The following is a 15,723-nucleotide window of genomic DNA, read 5'->3' as shown; positions in this document are numbered from 1 at the left end:
CTGTGGGGAAGGCAGGTGAGTGAGCCAGCCAGACGCCCTCCCTTGGCATAGGGAACCCCCTCTAGGAGGGCCTGACATACTTGACCAGCTCCGGGATGTTCCAAGACAGGGACAAGATGCCAACCTGGTTCTGAGAAGATAGGGAGTCCTTCTTGATGAGAATATTGTCGGGGGTCTGTGGAGACAGGGAGGGCGTGTCTCTTCAGAGACCTGGCTTAGCCCCTAGGCTCTCTTCCTCCTCTCTGTGTCTGGACACTCTCTGTGTGTCATGACTACTGGGGCAGTGGTTATGAACATGGACTTGAGTCAGTCAGCCTGGGTTCAAATGCCCACTCTCCCACTTACGCGCTGTGTCACCTTGGGCAAATTACTTGATGTCTCTGTGCTCAATGTGCCCAGCTAGAAGAAGGAGAGGAACATAGCCCCTACCTCACTGGCTTGGCACGTGATTCATGTAAGCTGGAGCTCACTCTCGTCGGCGGCTGTCTGAATACCGATAGTAACTAGCATTTATCACCTACTTTGTGCGGGACCCTGTGGTAAGCATCCTATGGGCGCTAAGTCACACAGCATTGCCTACCTTCGACTCTTTGACCTACAAGAACACAAAGTCGTGTGGTTCAACCTAACACACAGTATGTCATTCGTTGCAAATAACTAAACACCCGGAGACATCATGAAAAATCTGGCTTTCTGGCTTCTCTTGGAAATTGGGATAACCGTGGATACGGGTTCCTGTTGGCACATAGCGACATTTGACTGGAACTGGGCAGAGGCTCTACCCTTAGAGGTGTGTGTTCTCCGTTCCCCACAAATCCCACTGATCCCCACAGTCAGCTTGTGGCTGTCAGGACCGGGTCCCTGTTACCTTTGCGTGATTGCAAGAAATACTCATGACGGTCCTCTGAGAACCACCTACCTCTTCCCCCTGTCCTTCACTTCCTCCTTCCATTCCCCCTCCCCCCCACCCCTTTCCTGCCTTAGCCCAGTAAATTGTAATGAAATTACTGTATGCCAAGCACCCATCCTGTCTGGAATTTAGGTTCTGTGGAGGTCTAGGGAGCGGGCAATTAGCAAAAGAATACATTCAATTTATAGGATGTCTAAAGGAGATGACAGGAAGGGAGACCAGTGGAGTGTGTGTGTGTGTGTGTGTGTGTGTGTGTGTGTGTGTGTGCGTGGGTGTGCGTGGGTGTATGAGTTGGGAGAGGGTGTCTGCAATTTTACAGGTCCTCAGAGAGGCTTCTCTGTAAAATTGTGCCATCGGTGACATTTGAGCAGAGACTTGAATGACGTGATGGGGCAAGCTATGTGGGTATTTGGAGGAAGAGCGTTTTGTGAGTAGTGGGGGAACAGCCTGTGCAAAGGTCCTAGGGCTGGCTCTGTATGGCAGTTGGAGGGACAGCAATAAGGCCCATGTGGCTGGAGCAGAGTGAGTGAGGGGAAGAGGGGGAGGAGAGGAGGAGAGGAGGACAGGTAGGGGACAGGGCAAGTCTTGCAGGGCCTTGGGGAGTGCTGGGCGGACTTAGGCTTTTACCCCAAGGAGGTGGGAGCTCCTGGAGGGCTCTGGGTGGAGGAGGGTGGGACAGGAGTTGGGTGCTCGAGGCTGCCCCCTGGCAGCAGGAGGCGGATTGGGCTACAGAGAGTTTTTATCTGTCATCTCAATCTTCAGCTGAGAAAACCGAGGCCCAGGAAGTTGAAGTGACCTGTCCAGAGTGACATGGTCCCCAGAGATTTGTCTGGAGCCGGAATCCACGGGCAGAAGCATCACTGCGCCTGGTATCCCTGGATCTCTGCCCTGTGTCCAGGGCTCTTTCTGTGTTCGTGGCTCTACAGGTCTCTTTGCCTTTAGGCCTCTGCAGTCCTGCCTTTTCCGGAATCTCTTCTCTGTCTCTCTCTATCTCTTTGTCTCTCCCCGAGTCTCTGCCCAGGGGGAGTCATCGTCTGGGTTCCCCGCTGCTGGTACCTGGATGCTGACGATAATGGTCCGGCCCACGGGCAGTAGGTCGTTGTCCACGGTAAAGATCCGATAGAGGACTGGGAGATGATGTTAGAGAAAGGGGGCGGTGAGTGAGGCCCTGCCCCTCCCCACAGTCTCCCCCAGCCCCCTCTCCAGCCACCGCCCAGCCCCTTACCCGTGGAGCCTGGGGTATAGATGGGCTTGTCCGTCTGGATGAAGAGGTACCCGCTCTGAAAGCTGACCAGCACCACCTTCTCCACTACGGTGCTCCCAAAGTCTGCCTGGATAGTCACAAATTTTTTCTCCTTCCCTGATGTTAATTCCTTGCTGGCTGGGATCTAGGCATAGCCAGAGAATCATTGAGATGCTGCCTCCCGGCCCCTTGCCCACATTCAGCCCCAGGCTCTCAGTGGGGTCCACACCTGCCTGCCCTTCCTGCCAATAGCACCTGTCCACCACACCGGGTCTCCCTGGTGTGCCCAGGTTGGGAGCGGAGGGGTATTAGGGGAGGGAGCAAGGGTCTAAGATGGGTAGGGATCAGAAAGGGGGATGAGTAGGGGGAATTAGACAAGGGGCTCAGAGGACCTCTCTTAGGAGAGGGGCTCAAAGCTAGGGGCTCAGGATAGGAGAAGCTAATTGAAGGAGGAGTCTCAGAGAGGGGAGAGGGGCATCAGCAGGTACATCCACCTTGATTTTGACCATGCTCATGTGGTTGTTGTCTTTGGTCAGAGCGCTGTTCTCACTGGATAGCACTTGCTTTTTCACTGGGAAGTCGTGGACAGTGACCGCGACTGCAATGTTATTTTCGAAGTCATGGGCCTCCAGCAGCACGGTCTCCTCATTCTCCAGCCGCAGGATGTTGGGGGTGATCATGGAGAACCTGCAGGTCGGGTGGAACACGGGATGGAGCTGCCGTCCTAGGGACCAGGGTTCCAATCCTCACCCACATATCACGAAGCCCCCAAATCCTGTGAAGTCAGATCTCGAGGCCTCCAAGTGATTCTGCAGCCACGGAATCACTGAACATACCACAGGCACCCAAACCCGCAGACCCCTGCTTCTAGAAACATCCGCCTCCCATTGTAACCCGCGTGCCATGAATCCCCAGCTCATGAAATCATAAGCTCACAGGCAGCCCAAGTCCATTCACATCCCAACCCGCTGACCCCTGCCTCCACAGACACCCACGTGCGCCCTGGATTCTACTAGGACCTGAACCCCACCCCCACCTCACAAGTAGCCCGGTTTGGAGAAGGCTCATGACCACTCACATGGGGTCCCCCGGTGCCAGGGGCAGGATGGGAAGCAGCAGCAGCAGCAGCAGGCTGGGGCCTGAGGCAGGCCCCATGGTGCAGGGACGGTGGAGGGACAGAGGGACGGAGGAAGCGGACTGGGAGGGAATGAGCAGAGGCTGCTGGAGGCTGCCTTTTATCTGGCTCCCGCCTCCCCCCTGCAACCTCAGCCCAGCCCGCAGCTCCCATGGCTTCCCCCTTCCTGGAGCTGCCCCAGATTTCTCAATACCATTTCCTAAGTTTTTCAATCCCTGGGGCCAGTGTGTCCTGGGGTAACTAACCCAAGGGCATGTCCTCCAGCAAGATGGACACACCTTCCCCCTGCCAAGGTCTCCCTCAGGGCCAAGGTCAGTTGGTAAACAGGGACCTTTCCCTGTTGCACCTACTTAGCGGTGGAGGAACACTGAGGGCCAGAGAGCTCCCCACCCCAGGTATCTGGGCCTGGCGCCCAGTCTTCTTTTGGCCATGCGTTTGTTAACCAATGCCTTCCTATGGGTCTATCTCTATGCTGGTGTCTGGAGTCTCTCTTCTATGCTCAGACTGAGGAATAAGGTCCAACACAGACACTCCTGGCCCCATGGTGTGTCTTCCCAGTGGAGAAGAACCCTGCTTTGTATAGGGTCAGGTAAAAATTCTCAGAGGAGGGGACATTTCAGCTGGGCTTTGAAGTATGTGGAGAAGTTCACTCTCCCAGTGAGCATGTATTTTTTAAAATATTTGTTTATTTTTGCGTGACAGAGACAGAGCAGCGGGAGGGGCAGAGAGAGACGGAGACACAGAATCTGAAGCTCAGGCTCCAGGCTCTGAGCTGTCAGCACAGAGCCCAATGCAGGGCTCGAACTCACAAACCACTAGATCATGACCCGAGCTGAAGTCGGAGGCTTAACTGAACCAATGAGCCACCCTGGCACCCTGCAATGAACATGTATTTTAATACATGTGGAACCTGGAGCTCCCTTCATGTACCCTTGTCAGGATGCCTGAGAGACTATAATGGTTAAAAAGAAAAACTTTCCTCATCAGTGAGGCAATTTCCCATTGCTAGCTTTTTTTTCTGTCTTAACGTTACAATATTATCGTTAATATTATTAAAATTATTATTATTCCATCTGTATTTAATTTTTTATGAATAGCTAATATCTTCATATGGTTCAACACCTAAAGGGTCCACATAGATGTACAGGGAAAAGGCAATTTGCCTCCTGTTCCCGTTCCCAACCATTCAGGTCTCAGATGCCACAGTGAAACCAAATCCCTTGTTTCCTTCCAGAGATATGCATTTTGAATGCTCGCAAGTTTTAAAAACAAATTACCAGTCTTCTCTGCCTGTTATTCTTCCTGGTCTCCCTGGGTTACGCCTTGCCTTTTTCGTAAACAGTATCCCTCAGAGATCGTTTAATATCAGTGCCCAGAGAGCTTCCTTGGTGTTAGAGGCAACTGCCTCCTTTTACATTGTGTGAAAGCGACCAGCCTCTTCCGCGTGGACAGACTTCCCTGGATACAGTGAGTGGTCTTGACCTGCATCACTTTCCAGCTCTGACACTTAGAGGTATACTTTGGCGCTTGATTAATAGCCACGCTGAGCCTCAGTTTCCCCCATCAGATGAGGTTGTAATAGCACTCACGTCACAGTTGTCATTGCCATGAAAGGACATGACCCTGGACCAAGAGCTACTTGCATTAATAATCCTGCAAGATATGGCTGTATTTCCCTCCATGATTGTATTGATTTACATACTTGCTGGCCTTGCAGGAAATTGCTGGATTTCCCCACTGTCTCACCGCGACAGCATGTTGGCGAAGCTTTGCGTTTCTGCCTCAGTGTCATTTGATGTGTGCCTGTTGGATTCCCAGCAAGGTTGTGCATCTGGGGGAAGGGGTGTGTGAAGTCCAGGGCACAGGAGGCAACAGGTATGTGGGTGGGGGATCCTGATCTCTGAAGGCCTGGTTTCCAAAGTCCCAAGGAAGGGGTTAATGGGGAACCCAGCTCTGATTTCCTGTAATCCATGTGCCTTTCCTGGCCCAGGCTGCATGCCTGGAGTTGGGGGAGGTGTGCAGACACAGAACAAACCTGGACCCTGTCTGCTTGATTGCGTCACCCCTTCTTTGGGAGAGGGAGGGTGCAAGCACCTGCTTACTATCCAGAACTGAGATTCAACTTCTGAAACAGGGGTTGGGGTACCTCCTAGGATCCCCCAAACGTCAATTACTCCCATTTTCCTCCCCCACCCCATTTCCTGGTTGCATTATAGCCCTAAACATTCAGGGTTTCTGCTTTGACCGTCTTGGGAAGGTATTCCTGCTGGCCTGTGCCTCCCAGCAAGGCTTGGTTCTGGCTTTCTCACAGCCTCAGTTAATCCATCTGAACAATGGGATTGATGATAGTTCTTGCTGTTTTGACAAAGGTGCTGAGATGCTTCAGAGCGCTGGGCTTGGAGGGAAGGTTCATGCCTATGGTGGTGGAGGTCTGCGGAGGGTCCTGGCCCCGACCTCCAGGAAGTGACCAGAGGGGTGAAGGCAGAAGCAGAGGTGGGCCTGGGAGAAGGAAGGGATTCTTGGAAGCTTCATCCTGGGGAATGTGCATTTGTGCCCAGAAGTGTGGGAGAGGGATGGCAGGCAAGATAAGCCAGCAGGGGAGAGAGAGGAGGAGGCCTGGAGGATGGGATTCCCGTTAGCTGGCTTGCCCTGCCCAACATTCCAGGTTGGACAGCCGGAGAGCCAGGCTGCCTGGGTTGAGGCTAAGTGGGGTCTCTGGAAGGCACTTAACCCTAACACAGTATTGGCTATGTGTCCCCGATTCCAGTTGAACTGGTGTCCTGAGTTTCGTCTGACACCCCAGCTGGAGGAAGGAGAAGAAGGGGAAGGAAGGGGGAGGATTTCTGGGTGGGGGAGCCCGGGCACCCCTCTCCCCCCCACCCCCTTGAGTGCAGTGATTTCCCTGCTGCACCCCCCACCCTCACCCTTGAGTCGGTGCCAGGCCTGGGAACAGCAGGGACTGCCCCTCCCCTCCTGGCCCCCTACTTCCAGGATGGGGTCCTTGCTACACTGCTTTCTGAGATTTTCCCTCCAGGACCCATGGCCTGGGCACCTCCCCCACCATGCAGCCCAGGCCTCCCCTTCTCCCCCTACTCATTACTCATTAACTGGAAGGTAAACTTGGCCCGGCTGGATCTGATCTGCCCCATGGCTGCTTCCCCCGCTCCCCTGCACCCCTGACTCAAGCTCAGGAGGGGCCTGAGCATCAGGGACCCCCACCCTGGAGGGTGCAGGGGCAGGCTGGACATTCACAGCCATGAATGTCCCTCTGAGCATTGGGTGACAAGCCAGTGGCATGGGGCAGGCAGAGGCTCAGCCTTGTGCCCCGCACGTGGTGAGACCCCACTGCACGTGGACTGTATGTGTATTGTTTCCAACACCTGCTTCTCTTCCTCACCTTGTTTCGCTGACAGCCCTGCCCGTCCTCCAAGCCGTCCCCCATCGTCCTCCCTCTCCCCTGCACTCACTGTCCCAGTCCATCTGTCTGTTGTCTGCACCCCTGTGGTCTGTGGCCTCCCTGCTGCAGAATCACTCCTTTCAGCTCATTTACTCTACAGCAACGGGGGACTTTGTGCAAAAACACAGCTTTGTGACCCTGCAAAATTATGGTGTAGAATACGTGAATGCACGCTAGTGAGTTGGTCTCCATGAGACTCAGACGCAGCACTTTATTTCATGAAACTTGTTTCTTCTGCATCCCTGGTTTGCAGACCAAGAGACTGAGGGCTTTGAACACTTGCCCAAGATCCTCTAGGTGGGAGGAGCTGGGATTTGAACCCAGGCAGCCGGGGTCCAGACTTCAGGCTCCTAAGCTGTAGGAGTCTCTGACTGCTGTTGTAACAAATGACCATCACTTGGTGGCTTAAAATAATACCTGTGTATTATCTTACAGGACTGGAGGGCTGAAGTCTGAAGTCAAGGTGTGGGCAGGGCTGTGTTCCTTAGGGAGACTCCAACGGGGGGAACTGGGAATCCACTTCCTGCCCTTTTGGGCTTCTAGAGCCCATTGCACCCCTTGGCTCAGGGGGCCAGCTAAACCTCACAGCACATCCCTTATCCGTGTTTCCTTGTGGCTCTCCTTGTCTGACTGGGACCCTGATGCCTCCCTCTCATAAGGACCCTGGTGATGACATTGGGTCATCCAGGATCACCTCCCATCTCAGTCCACGTCTGCAAAGTGCCCTTTGCCACTTCATGTGACATCCTCACAGGTTCTGGGGATCAGGACGGGGACTTCTTTGGGAGCCTTGATTCTGCGCACCCCTGCATGCACATGGAGTAAAGCACCGACTTCGATGGTCACGTCCTTCCCTGCTGTAACCTTCTTGGCTCCCACAGGCATTAGCACGAAGTCCAACTGTTGTCTTGAGGCTTCTGCCAGCTGCTCCCCCACCCTCCCTGCCCCCACTCTCGGCGTCAGCCAGCCCTGCAGGGGGACTGGCAGGCTATTCTGGGCTTCTCCGCTTGCTCACATAACTTGCTCAGTCTGCAGTGCCTCCTCACTTCCTTGTCTGGCTGGGCTATTTATTCATCTGGGCCCCGTTATACTTGTTTCTGTTTGCAGGAAGCCTTGACCCCTGCCCGATTCTCTACCCGTCATCCCATGCCTGTGGCCCCCACTGAGAACTGTCTGCTGAGCTCCAAAAGGGGCTGTGGGCACTCTGGCTGAAAGGTTTGGGACAGGGGAGACAATGACATCTCTGGAGCTGCCCACGTGGGTGCACAGGTGCAGTGCTAATCTGAGGTCCCTCTTCAAGGTTCAGGGCAGCCCACGAAAGGTTAGGCTGTGCTGAGCCACTCACACCATTATCACATGTGTGATACTCAGTGGCCTCATGGGGACCTCAGTTTACATGTTAGGACACAGAGGCGCAACCACCTACCCAGGGGCACACAACAAAGGGCGCGGTGGGTTGGGGGAGGCCGGAGGTTTGGTCGCAGGGAGTCTAGGTGCCGAAGGGCAGTGTAGTCCGTGGTAAAGTGCAGCTCTGAAACCAGACTGCTAGTGTTTTGAGCCCCGAGTCTCTCAACTTATCAGCTGTGTGACCCTGGGCAAGCTACTTAGCCTGTCTGTGTCTCACAGGCTTAATAGGAGTCAGGGTCAATGGAAGCCTTCGAAGAGGGTGTGGCGTTCAGCGTTAGCCACAGTTAGACACTTCAGTGCCCACTACTTGTGTGCCTACCAACCAGCAAGTTTTCCTCACCTCCAGCCTCTGTACACGCTGTCCCTCCCCTGGGCCTGCCGTCCTTCCCCTGCTTCTCTGATCACCTCCCCCCAGCTTCCCAGGCTGGGTCAGGGCCCTGTGATGGTCTCATCCTTATCCCTGCCTGGCCCCTTCCCCCAACCGTGAGCCCCTTGAGGGTCGAGCCTGGGTCACTGCTCTGTCCTCAGCACCGGGTTCAGGGCCTGACGTGTAGCAGTTGCTCGAATGACATTTACTGAATGTGGGGGGCAACGGAGACTGAAACCTCCCCCACCCCCCCACGAATACAGGTTTCTCAACTGTAAGCACAACCTCCGTGTTAGACCTCAACACCCAGAAAAGCAAGAAACCAGGCTAGCAAAACAGATCGGTCATTATTGTGCAACTGCAAGCGGCAGATGGCTCCGGGGCGGGGACAGGATTGCCCAATACTTGGGGGAAGAGGGGGGGCTCTCTTCTGAATGGGCTCTGGGGACTCAAGGCTCAGGGAGCTAGGTGCAGCATGCGCCCCGGGCGCCCTCCTCCTCCTGCTCCTGGCGCTTTGGGAGCCCGCAGGAGTGAGGAATGTGTGTGTGGAGCGGGTGGGAGCAGGCGGGGGACGGAGGACTGGTCCCAGATGCCGGGATGATCACAATAGCTCCCGCCCGCTGGCTGTTTTGTTGACTTTGGACAGGCCTTCCCGGAACCCAGAATTGGTCATTCTAGAGGCAGATAACCAGGAGGCGGCTCAGGAGTTGAGGGGGACTAGGCTCCGCCCCCGATGGCCCTCAAATCCACTCCTAGAGCTCCCCGCCCCCCGAGCGCTGGCCCCGCCCACCCTGCCTCCAGGACTCCTGTGCCCGTGCCCCCCACCAGCCCCTGAGGCCCAGGGCTCACAGTTGCTCCATTTGCACGTCCTCCTCGTCCTCCTGGGGCAGCTGCAGGTATGGGTTGTTGCCTGCAGGCTGGAACTTGTAGCCAGTGAGCACGAAGAAGGCCAGAGTGGAGCCCTCCACCAAGAGCTGCAGGGCAAGGGCAGGAGGAGTGTCAGGCACGCCCCCTGCACCCCCGCCCCCAAAGCTGTCTGGCCCACCCTCCCATCTGCCTATGGCCCCCGTGTCCACCTGGTACAACCACTGCCACTGGAAGGGCACGGCCACCCGCAGCAGGATGGCGATGATCCTCGTGAAATAGACGTAACAGATGATCTGCCGGGACAGAGACAGAGGGCAGGGCGTTGGGGCTGAGTGATGGCTGGCTGATGGCAGACGGAGGGGTTAGAGTGGGTATGCCAATGGGCTGGTTGTAACCCCCGGAAAAAATAATCCCCCCGAAGACCACAAAACTCCGCCGAGTGAGAATGGGGCTCCTACCATGACATAGTAATGCCGAAACAGCTTCAGCTTGGCCAGGTTCACTGCCACTGAGGGTGTACACAGAGAGGGGGGTTAGGGGAAGGAGGCTGGGGGCATGGGGAAAGGGAGAGGTGTGGAGGAGGTCTGGGGACTGGGAGAACATCTTGGGGAGGGGCCAAGGGGCAGGAAACCTGGAGGGGGATGTTTGGGGTGGGGAGCGCTGGACAGGAAGCAAGGTAGAGAGGCAGGAAGGCAGTGGTGGCAGGGAGGGAAGGGACATCCAGGGAGCAGAAAGAGGGTCCTGGAGCGGGACATGGGCTGGGGGCCCAGGAGGTCCTGGGACCAGGGCCTCACCCTTTCCATCAGTGCCCGATGCATCCTGGAGATGCCGGATAGACCTGGAATGGGGCAGGGGACACAGGAAGCTGTCAGCACTACCTCTGGCCATGTTTGTGGTGGCCTGGGTGGGGAGGGGGGGGTCCTCAGCCTCCAGCGGGGGTCACGTGTCGGATCCTCACCAGACCACAGGGAAGAGAATGGCGCCACAGCAGATGAGGTCCACCAGGAAGAGGGTCTCCTTCCAGAGCCTGTAGTCGCTGGCGCCCTCCTCACGGGACTCAATGATGATGTAGGCCACGTTGGCCAGGACCTGGGGGCGGTGTAGGCTGGGTAGGTGTGCCCCAAGGGCCAAGGTGTGCCTGGTCCCATCCCCACCCACCGGCCTGGGGCCTCCTGTGCACCTGCAGGGGAATCACGATCCCAAAGATTTTCTTTTCCTTGTCTGACAGGACGTACTTGACAAAGGCCCAGCCAGAGCCGATCAAGGCGATGGTGATGAAGAGGAGAGCGCCCTTCAGCCTGGGGAGTGTGTGTGGTAAGAGGGGGTGCCCGACCCTCCCCAGCCCACCCCCCAACCTGCCGCAGAGAAGGGCACTCACAGGTGTGTGATGTAGTGCATGACAGCGAGGCCTTCGAGGGGGTGACCCTGGCTGTTGATGAAGTAATAGTTGATCTGGAGGTGGACGGATGGACAGTCAGACAGATGGACGGATGGGTGGGTGGACAGTGACAACTGGGAGGCTAGCGATGGCTTAGGAACATGGACGATCACTGTTGCATGGTGGTCAGAAAGTGGACAGAGCTGACGGTTATGACCAGGATGGCAGGTGGACTCAGAAAAGGCCGTGACAACATAGGGGTGGACGGCTGGGATGACGGATGGGCAGTCACAGCCGTGACAAAGGCATGGGAATCACAGCTGGATGGACGGACAATGAGATAGTGAGACAATCAGGCAGGGGGAGAGTCAGAGCTGGGCCAGTGGACAGTCACAGCCAGACAGAAGGACAGGCAGACAGCTGGGCTGGGTGGACAGTTGGAGGCCACAGTGCAAAAATGGCTGGACATGTGGACAGTAGGACAAATGAACTCCCAAGCCCAGGGTCTGCACAGATTTGGGGAGTGGGCTGCTTGGGCTTCTTCCTGGACCCAGAGACCCCAGCCCACCCCCTTCTGCTCTGGGCCCAAGCTCTCACACTGTGGAAAAGGAGGGAGATGCTCTTGGTGAAAGCCAGGGCTGCCATCAGCCAATGGATCTTGAAGACGTTGTACCTAGTGAGGGGTGGGGAAGGTCACGGACAGAAGGAGGTGGAGGGCATTAGTTAGGGGCAGGGATGGGAGGGTATGAAGAGAGGAGGTGGGGGACCCCCTCCCCCCAACCAGGCATTACGTGTTCCTGCAGAGAAGGGACACCCAGAAGATGCCAGCAGCCAGGAAGCAGGCAGACATGACCATATACAGCTTGAAAAGGGGAATTTCTGCCGCTGACAGGAAGCCCTCAGGGTTCTTCTCCCGGATCATGACCTGGGGAGGGGGCAGCGGTGGGGATGGCATACCAGCTCTGGACGTGCAGAGCCATGAGTGTGAGTCTCACTCTCCCACTCTCAAGCTCCCCCTCTCCGTGCCTCGGTCTTCCCATCTCCCAGGTGGGTACATCGGTCTACCAGTCCACAGCATGGCCTCAGGGAGGATGTGGCAAAGCCGCCCTGCATCTGCTCACCGTGATGTCAAACGGCTGCTCCTGGCCCGGCCTGGAGTTGTAACAGTTGTGGAAATTGAGGTTGTACTGGCCTTCCTCCGCCTGAGAGCCGATCACGACGTGGAACTGGGGGGTGGGGGGCAGACAGGGGGAGTGGAGGCCTCAGCCTGGGAGTCCCCACTCTGGGAGGAGGTGGGGCCACAGGCGCTCACAGACACTCACGCTGAAGTTGTAGGAGTTGTTGAGATGCCCGAGACCCAGGATCAGTTCCTTGTCCTTCCCACTGGGGCCCTGAGGGGACAGAGTGCTGCATGGAGCATTAGCTGGCCCCTGGCCTGGGTCGCCATATGCCCCTGAAGAGACCTTCCCCGAACCTGCTGATCTCCCTGGGACACTGTGGGTTTCGACGTGGCCTTGTCAAGCGTAGTGGTGGCCCCTGTAGGGGACAAGTGAATGAGTTTAGAGATGGATGGACAAATGGACAGCAGAAAAACGGGAGGCGGCCCAGAACAGCTCTAGCCATCTACACTCTCCCCGCTCACATGGCCAGCCTCACTCACCGCTGTCCACATTAGGGGTGATGGTGTGCACTGGATTTGAGGGCCCTGGTTCAGAAGGTGCTTCAGGGAGGAGCCCAGGAGAGATGAACAGCTTCTTCTGCTCTCCATACTTCCTCACCTGGACCCTGGGGTGAGGGTGGGGACCGTGAGGGTGAGGCTGAAGGCTTGGGTCATGTGCATGACCTGTGCAGAGGAACTCAGTGGCCCCTTGGGCCCTTGGGATCTCCTTTCTGAGGGTGGCACCAGGCTGAATCAGTGGTCACACAATTCCAGCACTGGCCACCACCCATCAAGACGACTGCCACATCTATGAACTGCCTGCACCCGTGACTGTCACTTCCCGTGACAGTGACTTACTCATTCTACTTCAGCGCACTGTTTTAAATGAAAACGTGTCTACAGACAGGCTACATGGTATTGTGGGACTCTGGTGCCAGGCTGCCTGGGTCCAAATCCCAGTTCTTGAGCCTCAGTTTCCTCTTCTTTAGAATGGGGATAATAATAGTATAAAGAATCGATGAGTTCACACCTGTAAAAGCTTGCAGGATGCTGCCTGGCACACAGGAAGCATTCAACAAGCATTAACTATTGCTGTCAATTCTCACAACACTCCTCTGTGTCCGTGTCTTCTGCCCTGAGACCCCAACACTCTCTGGGTACCCTGCCCCTCTCCCTCCTTCCCGTAACCAGAAGGCTGGAAAGCAAAATTGAAAAGCACGTGGCTTTCTTCCTAAGAGCACGGAGGTTCTTTCTGGCTGGCTTCTCATTGCACCTGATCAGCTCACGTGGGTATCACACCCGGGGAAACACAAATGATGCAGCCCCTGGCCCATCAACTTACCGCAGATCCTTGGTGTTGATGAGGAAGAGAACCAGGAGGTTGCTACTGTTTTTCCAGAGAGGACAGTCGTGGGGGTCCCGGGTCTGGGGAGTGGGTAAGAGGGCACCTTGGTTACCAACTCCCACTAACCCACCCCCACCCTGCCTCCTCCCCGTGTACCCCGCAAGGGAGGGTCACTTCTTGCTCCCCTCTCTGGGAAAGAAGGAGGGCCTCTGGGCTCCAGATGTAAAGGACAGACATCCCAGGCCCTCCTCACCCCCTCCCTACCTCCCCCTCCACTCACTGAGTAGGATCGAACACTGCCAGATCGAACCCGAGTCAGACTGAACCCCACCTGGCAGGTGGAAAGAAAAAGGGACAAAATGAGGGATTGCGCAGAGACCTCGCCAAGGCACCTCTTTTAGTAGCAATAGAAATGTAACCTCAAATTTACTGAACACCTACTATGTACTAGGTCCCACATTCACTCATGGAATTTTCCAACACACCATCCTTCCCCTGGCTTCTCATACTCTTTAACTCCTAACCATCTCGAGCCACTCTACGTGGATGTCACTTCCCTAGGGAGACCCTCGCTGGCTCCCTGGACCTAGCCCATCCTGTTTTCACCCAATTAAAATGTTGATGTAATAATGCCCTCCCTCCACCAACCCAAGCTCAGGGTCTAGCATACATGGCAAGAGATTTTGTTTTTCCCATGTTACAGATGAGGAGCCTCAGAGGGGCCAATGCACTTGCCCAAGACCACACGGATGAGGGGCAGAGCTACAAACTGAGGACAGGGGGCTTGGAAACTTGTGCTCTTCGCCCTGCTCCAGCAAACTCCTCAAAGCCCCTCACCAGCGGGGCCTTCTCTTCTGTCTCCTGGAGGCCCAGACGCAGGAGGCTCAGGTCCACCTCCAGGGAGCCATTGGTGTAGAAGCCGAAGCTATTCAGCTGGATGTCTGCTCGCTTCTCCCCCTGCCGGAGACCAAGGAGGAAGAGGCAGCGGCAGCTCAGACTTCTTTCCAACTCAGCCCCACGGCTCTGGCGCGAGGTCCCCCTAAGAGCTCGGCCCCCTCCTGGTACCCCTAGATTGAGGACAGGTCCAAAGAGCAATGGGAGAGGCTGAGAGGGCCTTCCCGGAGGCCATGTCCCCAGACCAATCCCCCGGGGAGGAACAGGGTAGCCCCACATCCTCCAGCCACCATTCTGAGAGTCCAGCAAAAGAAAGCCTGGGGCATTTGCAAGTCTCCGCACTTGGTGAACACCACCCCAAGAGCAGAGTTATTTATCTCGGTGCGCCGAGCTCTGACCTCCCAGTTTGTAGATTCCAAATGAGTCCCCAAGATCCCAGTGAGTGCCCAGAGAACCCAATCCTAGAAACCCCAGGGACTCCCCTGGGCGGCGCCAAAGGTGCCAGCGCCCCCAGAGCAATCTCAAGAATTTAGAGGACTAAGGGGCGGGCGGGAGGGGGTGGGGTGTTCCCTGGAGCTGAAGACCCACCCCCCCAACGGGCGGGGCACAGTCCTAACACTGCCAGCCAGGCTGCGCCACCAGAGGACTGAAGTGACTCCTCGGACGAGACCACTCCGGGCCTGCAGGCGGGGGGCGCCGGACCGCTCCATCCCACGTAAGACGAGGGGGAGGTAGGACGAGACCACTCCAAACTAGGGGCTTCTTCGAGACAACACTGCGCCCCCCGCCCCAGTCCGCCACGCGGCGGGACTCACCGTCAGCGCCAGTCGGTGGATGCGCCCAGAACAGCCACCCAAGAGCAGCAGCAGAAGTAGCAGCTGCCCCCACTCCGGGGGGCTCCGGCGGGCGAGCCCCCTCCTCTCGCTCACTGCCATCTCTAGAGCCACCACCTCCCCTGATACCGCCTCTGACGCCCCCACCGCCAACGGGTGAGCCAATCGCCGCACGGTGAGGGCCGACCTTCCGGCATTTCCAGCCCGCCCAGCCAATCAGCGACTCTTTCCTAGAAAATCCGCATCCCCACCCCCGCACGACACCAAACAGACAACACCGGCTCCGAATGGGGTGCTGATAATGCTTAACCCCACCTCCGCTCTCACCAATCATTAGAAAGATTGTCCCGATGTAATTTGACAAACAGTCCACCTAACCAATTGTGATGGATCTGATATCCCGCCCTTGAAGCGGAACTCCTTCATCCACGCCCAACTGAAGGTCTGTCCAGGACTACGTTACCCAGAATGCAGTGAGAGCAGACAGCGCAACAGGGCATTCAATAAACTACATATCCCAATATCCTCAAGGACGGACTTCCCCTTTTCACCCCGGGGTAGTGGCTCCTAGCCAGAGCACAGATTTTTGGTAAACACACGCATCTGCCGAAGCCTGTCCGGTTCTAATCTTCCTGATCCTAGGAGGCCTAAACCTAGCCCCAGGCTAAATCTTGGCCCTAGGATGACCTATGACCCTGGGCTGAATCCCAGCCTTAGGCGGAGCCTCC

At 56.4% G+C, this 15,723-nt stretch overlaps 2 protein-coding genes across 5 annotated transcripts in view; both read right to left on the bottom strand.

Annotated features, from left to right (window-relative positions):
- The window catches only part of LOC128314961 (complement C3-like), a 39,711-nt gene extending 36,321 nt beyond the window's left edge, over positions 1-3,390 (bottom strand). Inside the window, exons 1-5 of the mRNA XM_053219994.1 lie at positions 3,232-3,390; positions 2,648-2,840; positions 2,136-2,298; positions 1,967-2,037; positions 81-175 (exon numbers count right to left, since the gene is read on the bottom strand). Coding sequence (XP_053075969.1) covers positions 81-175; positions 1,967-2,037; positions 2,136-2,298; positions 2,648-2,840; positions 3,232-3,308 — 599 coding nt within the window. The 5' untranslated portion in view covers positions 3,309-3,390. The remainder of the gene's footprint in view (positions 1-80; positions 176-1,966; positions 2,038-2,135; positions 2,299-2,647; positions 2,841-3,231) is intronic.
- A 5,457-nt stretch (positions 3,391-8,847) lies between these two features.
- GPR108 (G protein-coupled receptor 108) lies at positions 8,848-15,344 on the bottom strand. 4 transcript variants are annotated; one of them, XM_027050176.2, is made up of 18 exons: positions 14,978-15,150; positions 14,106-14,225; positions 13,549-13,599; positions 13,266-13,348; positions 12,425-12,549; positions 12,239-12,300; positions 12,087-12,155; positions 11,886-11,990; positions 11,556-11,689; positions 11,362-11,437; positions 10,765-10,838; positions 10,567-10,684; positions 10,345-10,475; positions 10,181-10,224; positions 9,845-9,894; positions 9,596-9,679; positions 9,369-9,493; positions 8,848-9,193 (listed from the first exon to the last, which is right to left on the bottom strand). In XM_027050176.2, the coding sequence occupies exons 1-18, from the start codon at positions 15,095-15,097 to the stop codon at positions 9,121-9,123; spliced, it is 1,644 nt and encodes a 547-aa protein (XP_026905977.1). In that variant the 5' UTR covers positions 15,098-15,150; the 3' UTR covers positions 8,848-9,120. The 4 variants fall into 4 exon arrangements, with proteins under 4 accessions (XP_026905977.1, XP_026905976.1, XP_026905974.1 ...); XM_027050173.2 differs by having other exon boundaries at positions 8,976-9,193; positions 14,106-14,335; positions 14,978-15,344; XM_027050175.2 differs by lacking the exon at positions 14,978-15,150 and having other exon boundaries at positions 14,106-14,441.
- Positions 15,345-15,723: the final 379 nt, after the last annotated feature.

The sequence above is a fragment of the Acinonyx jubatus genome, chromosome A2, assembly GCF_027475565.1.
Source record: "Acinonyx jubatus isolate Ajub_Pintada_27869175 chromosome A2, VMU_Ajub_asm_v1.0, whole genome shotgun sequence".
In the NCBI taxonomy this organism is placed as follows: domain Eukaryota; kingdom Metazoa; phylum Chordata; class Mammalia; order Carnivora; family Felidae; genus Acinonyx; species Acinonyx jubatus.
This window is presented reverse-complemented; position numbering and strand designations above follow the sequence as displayed.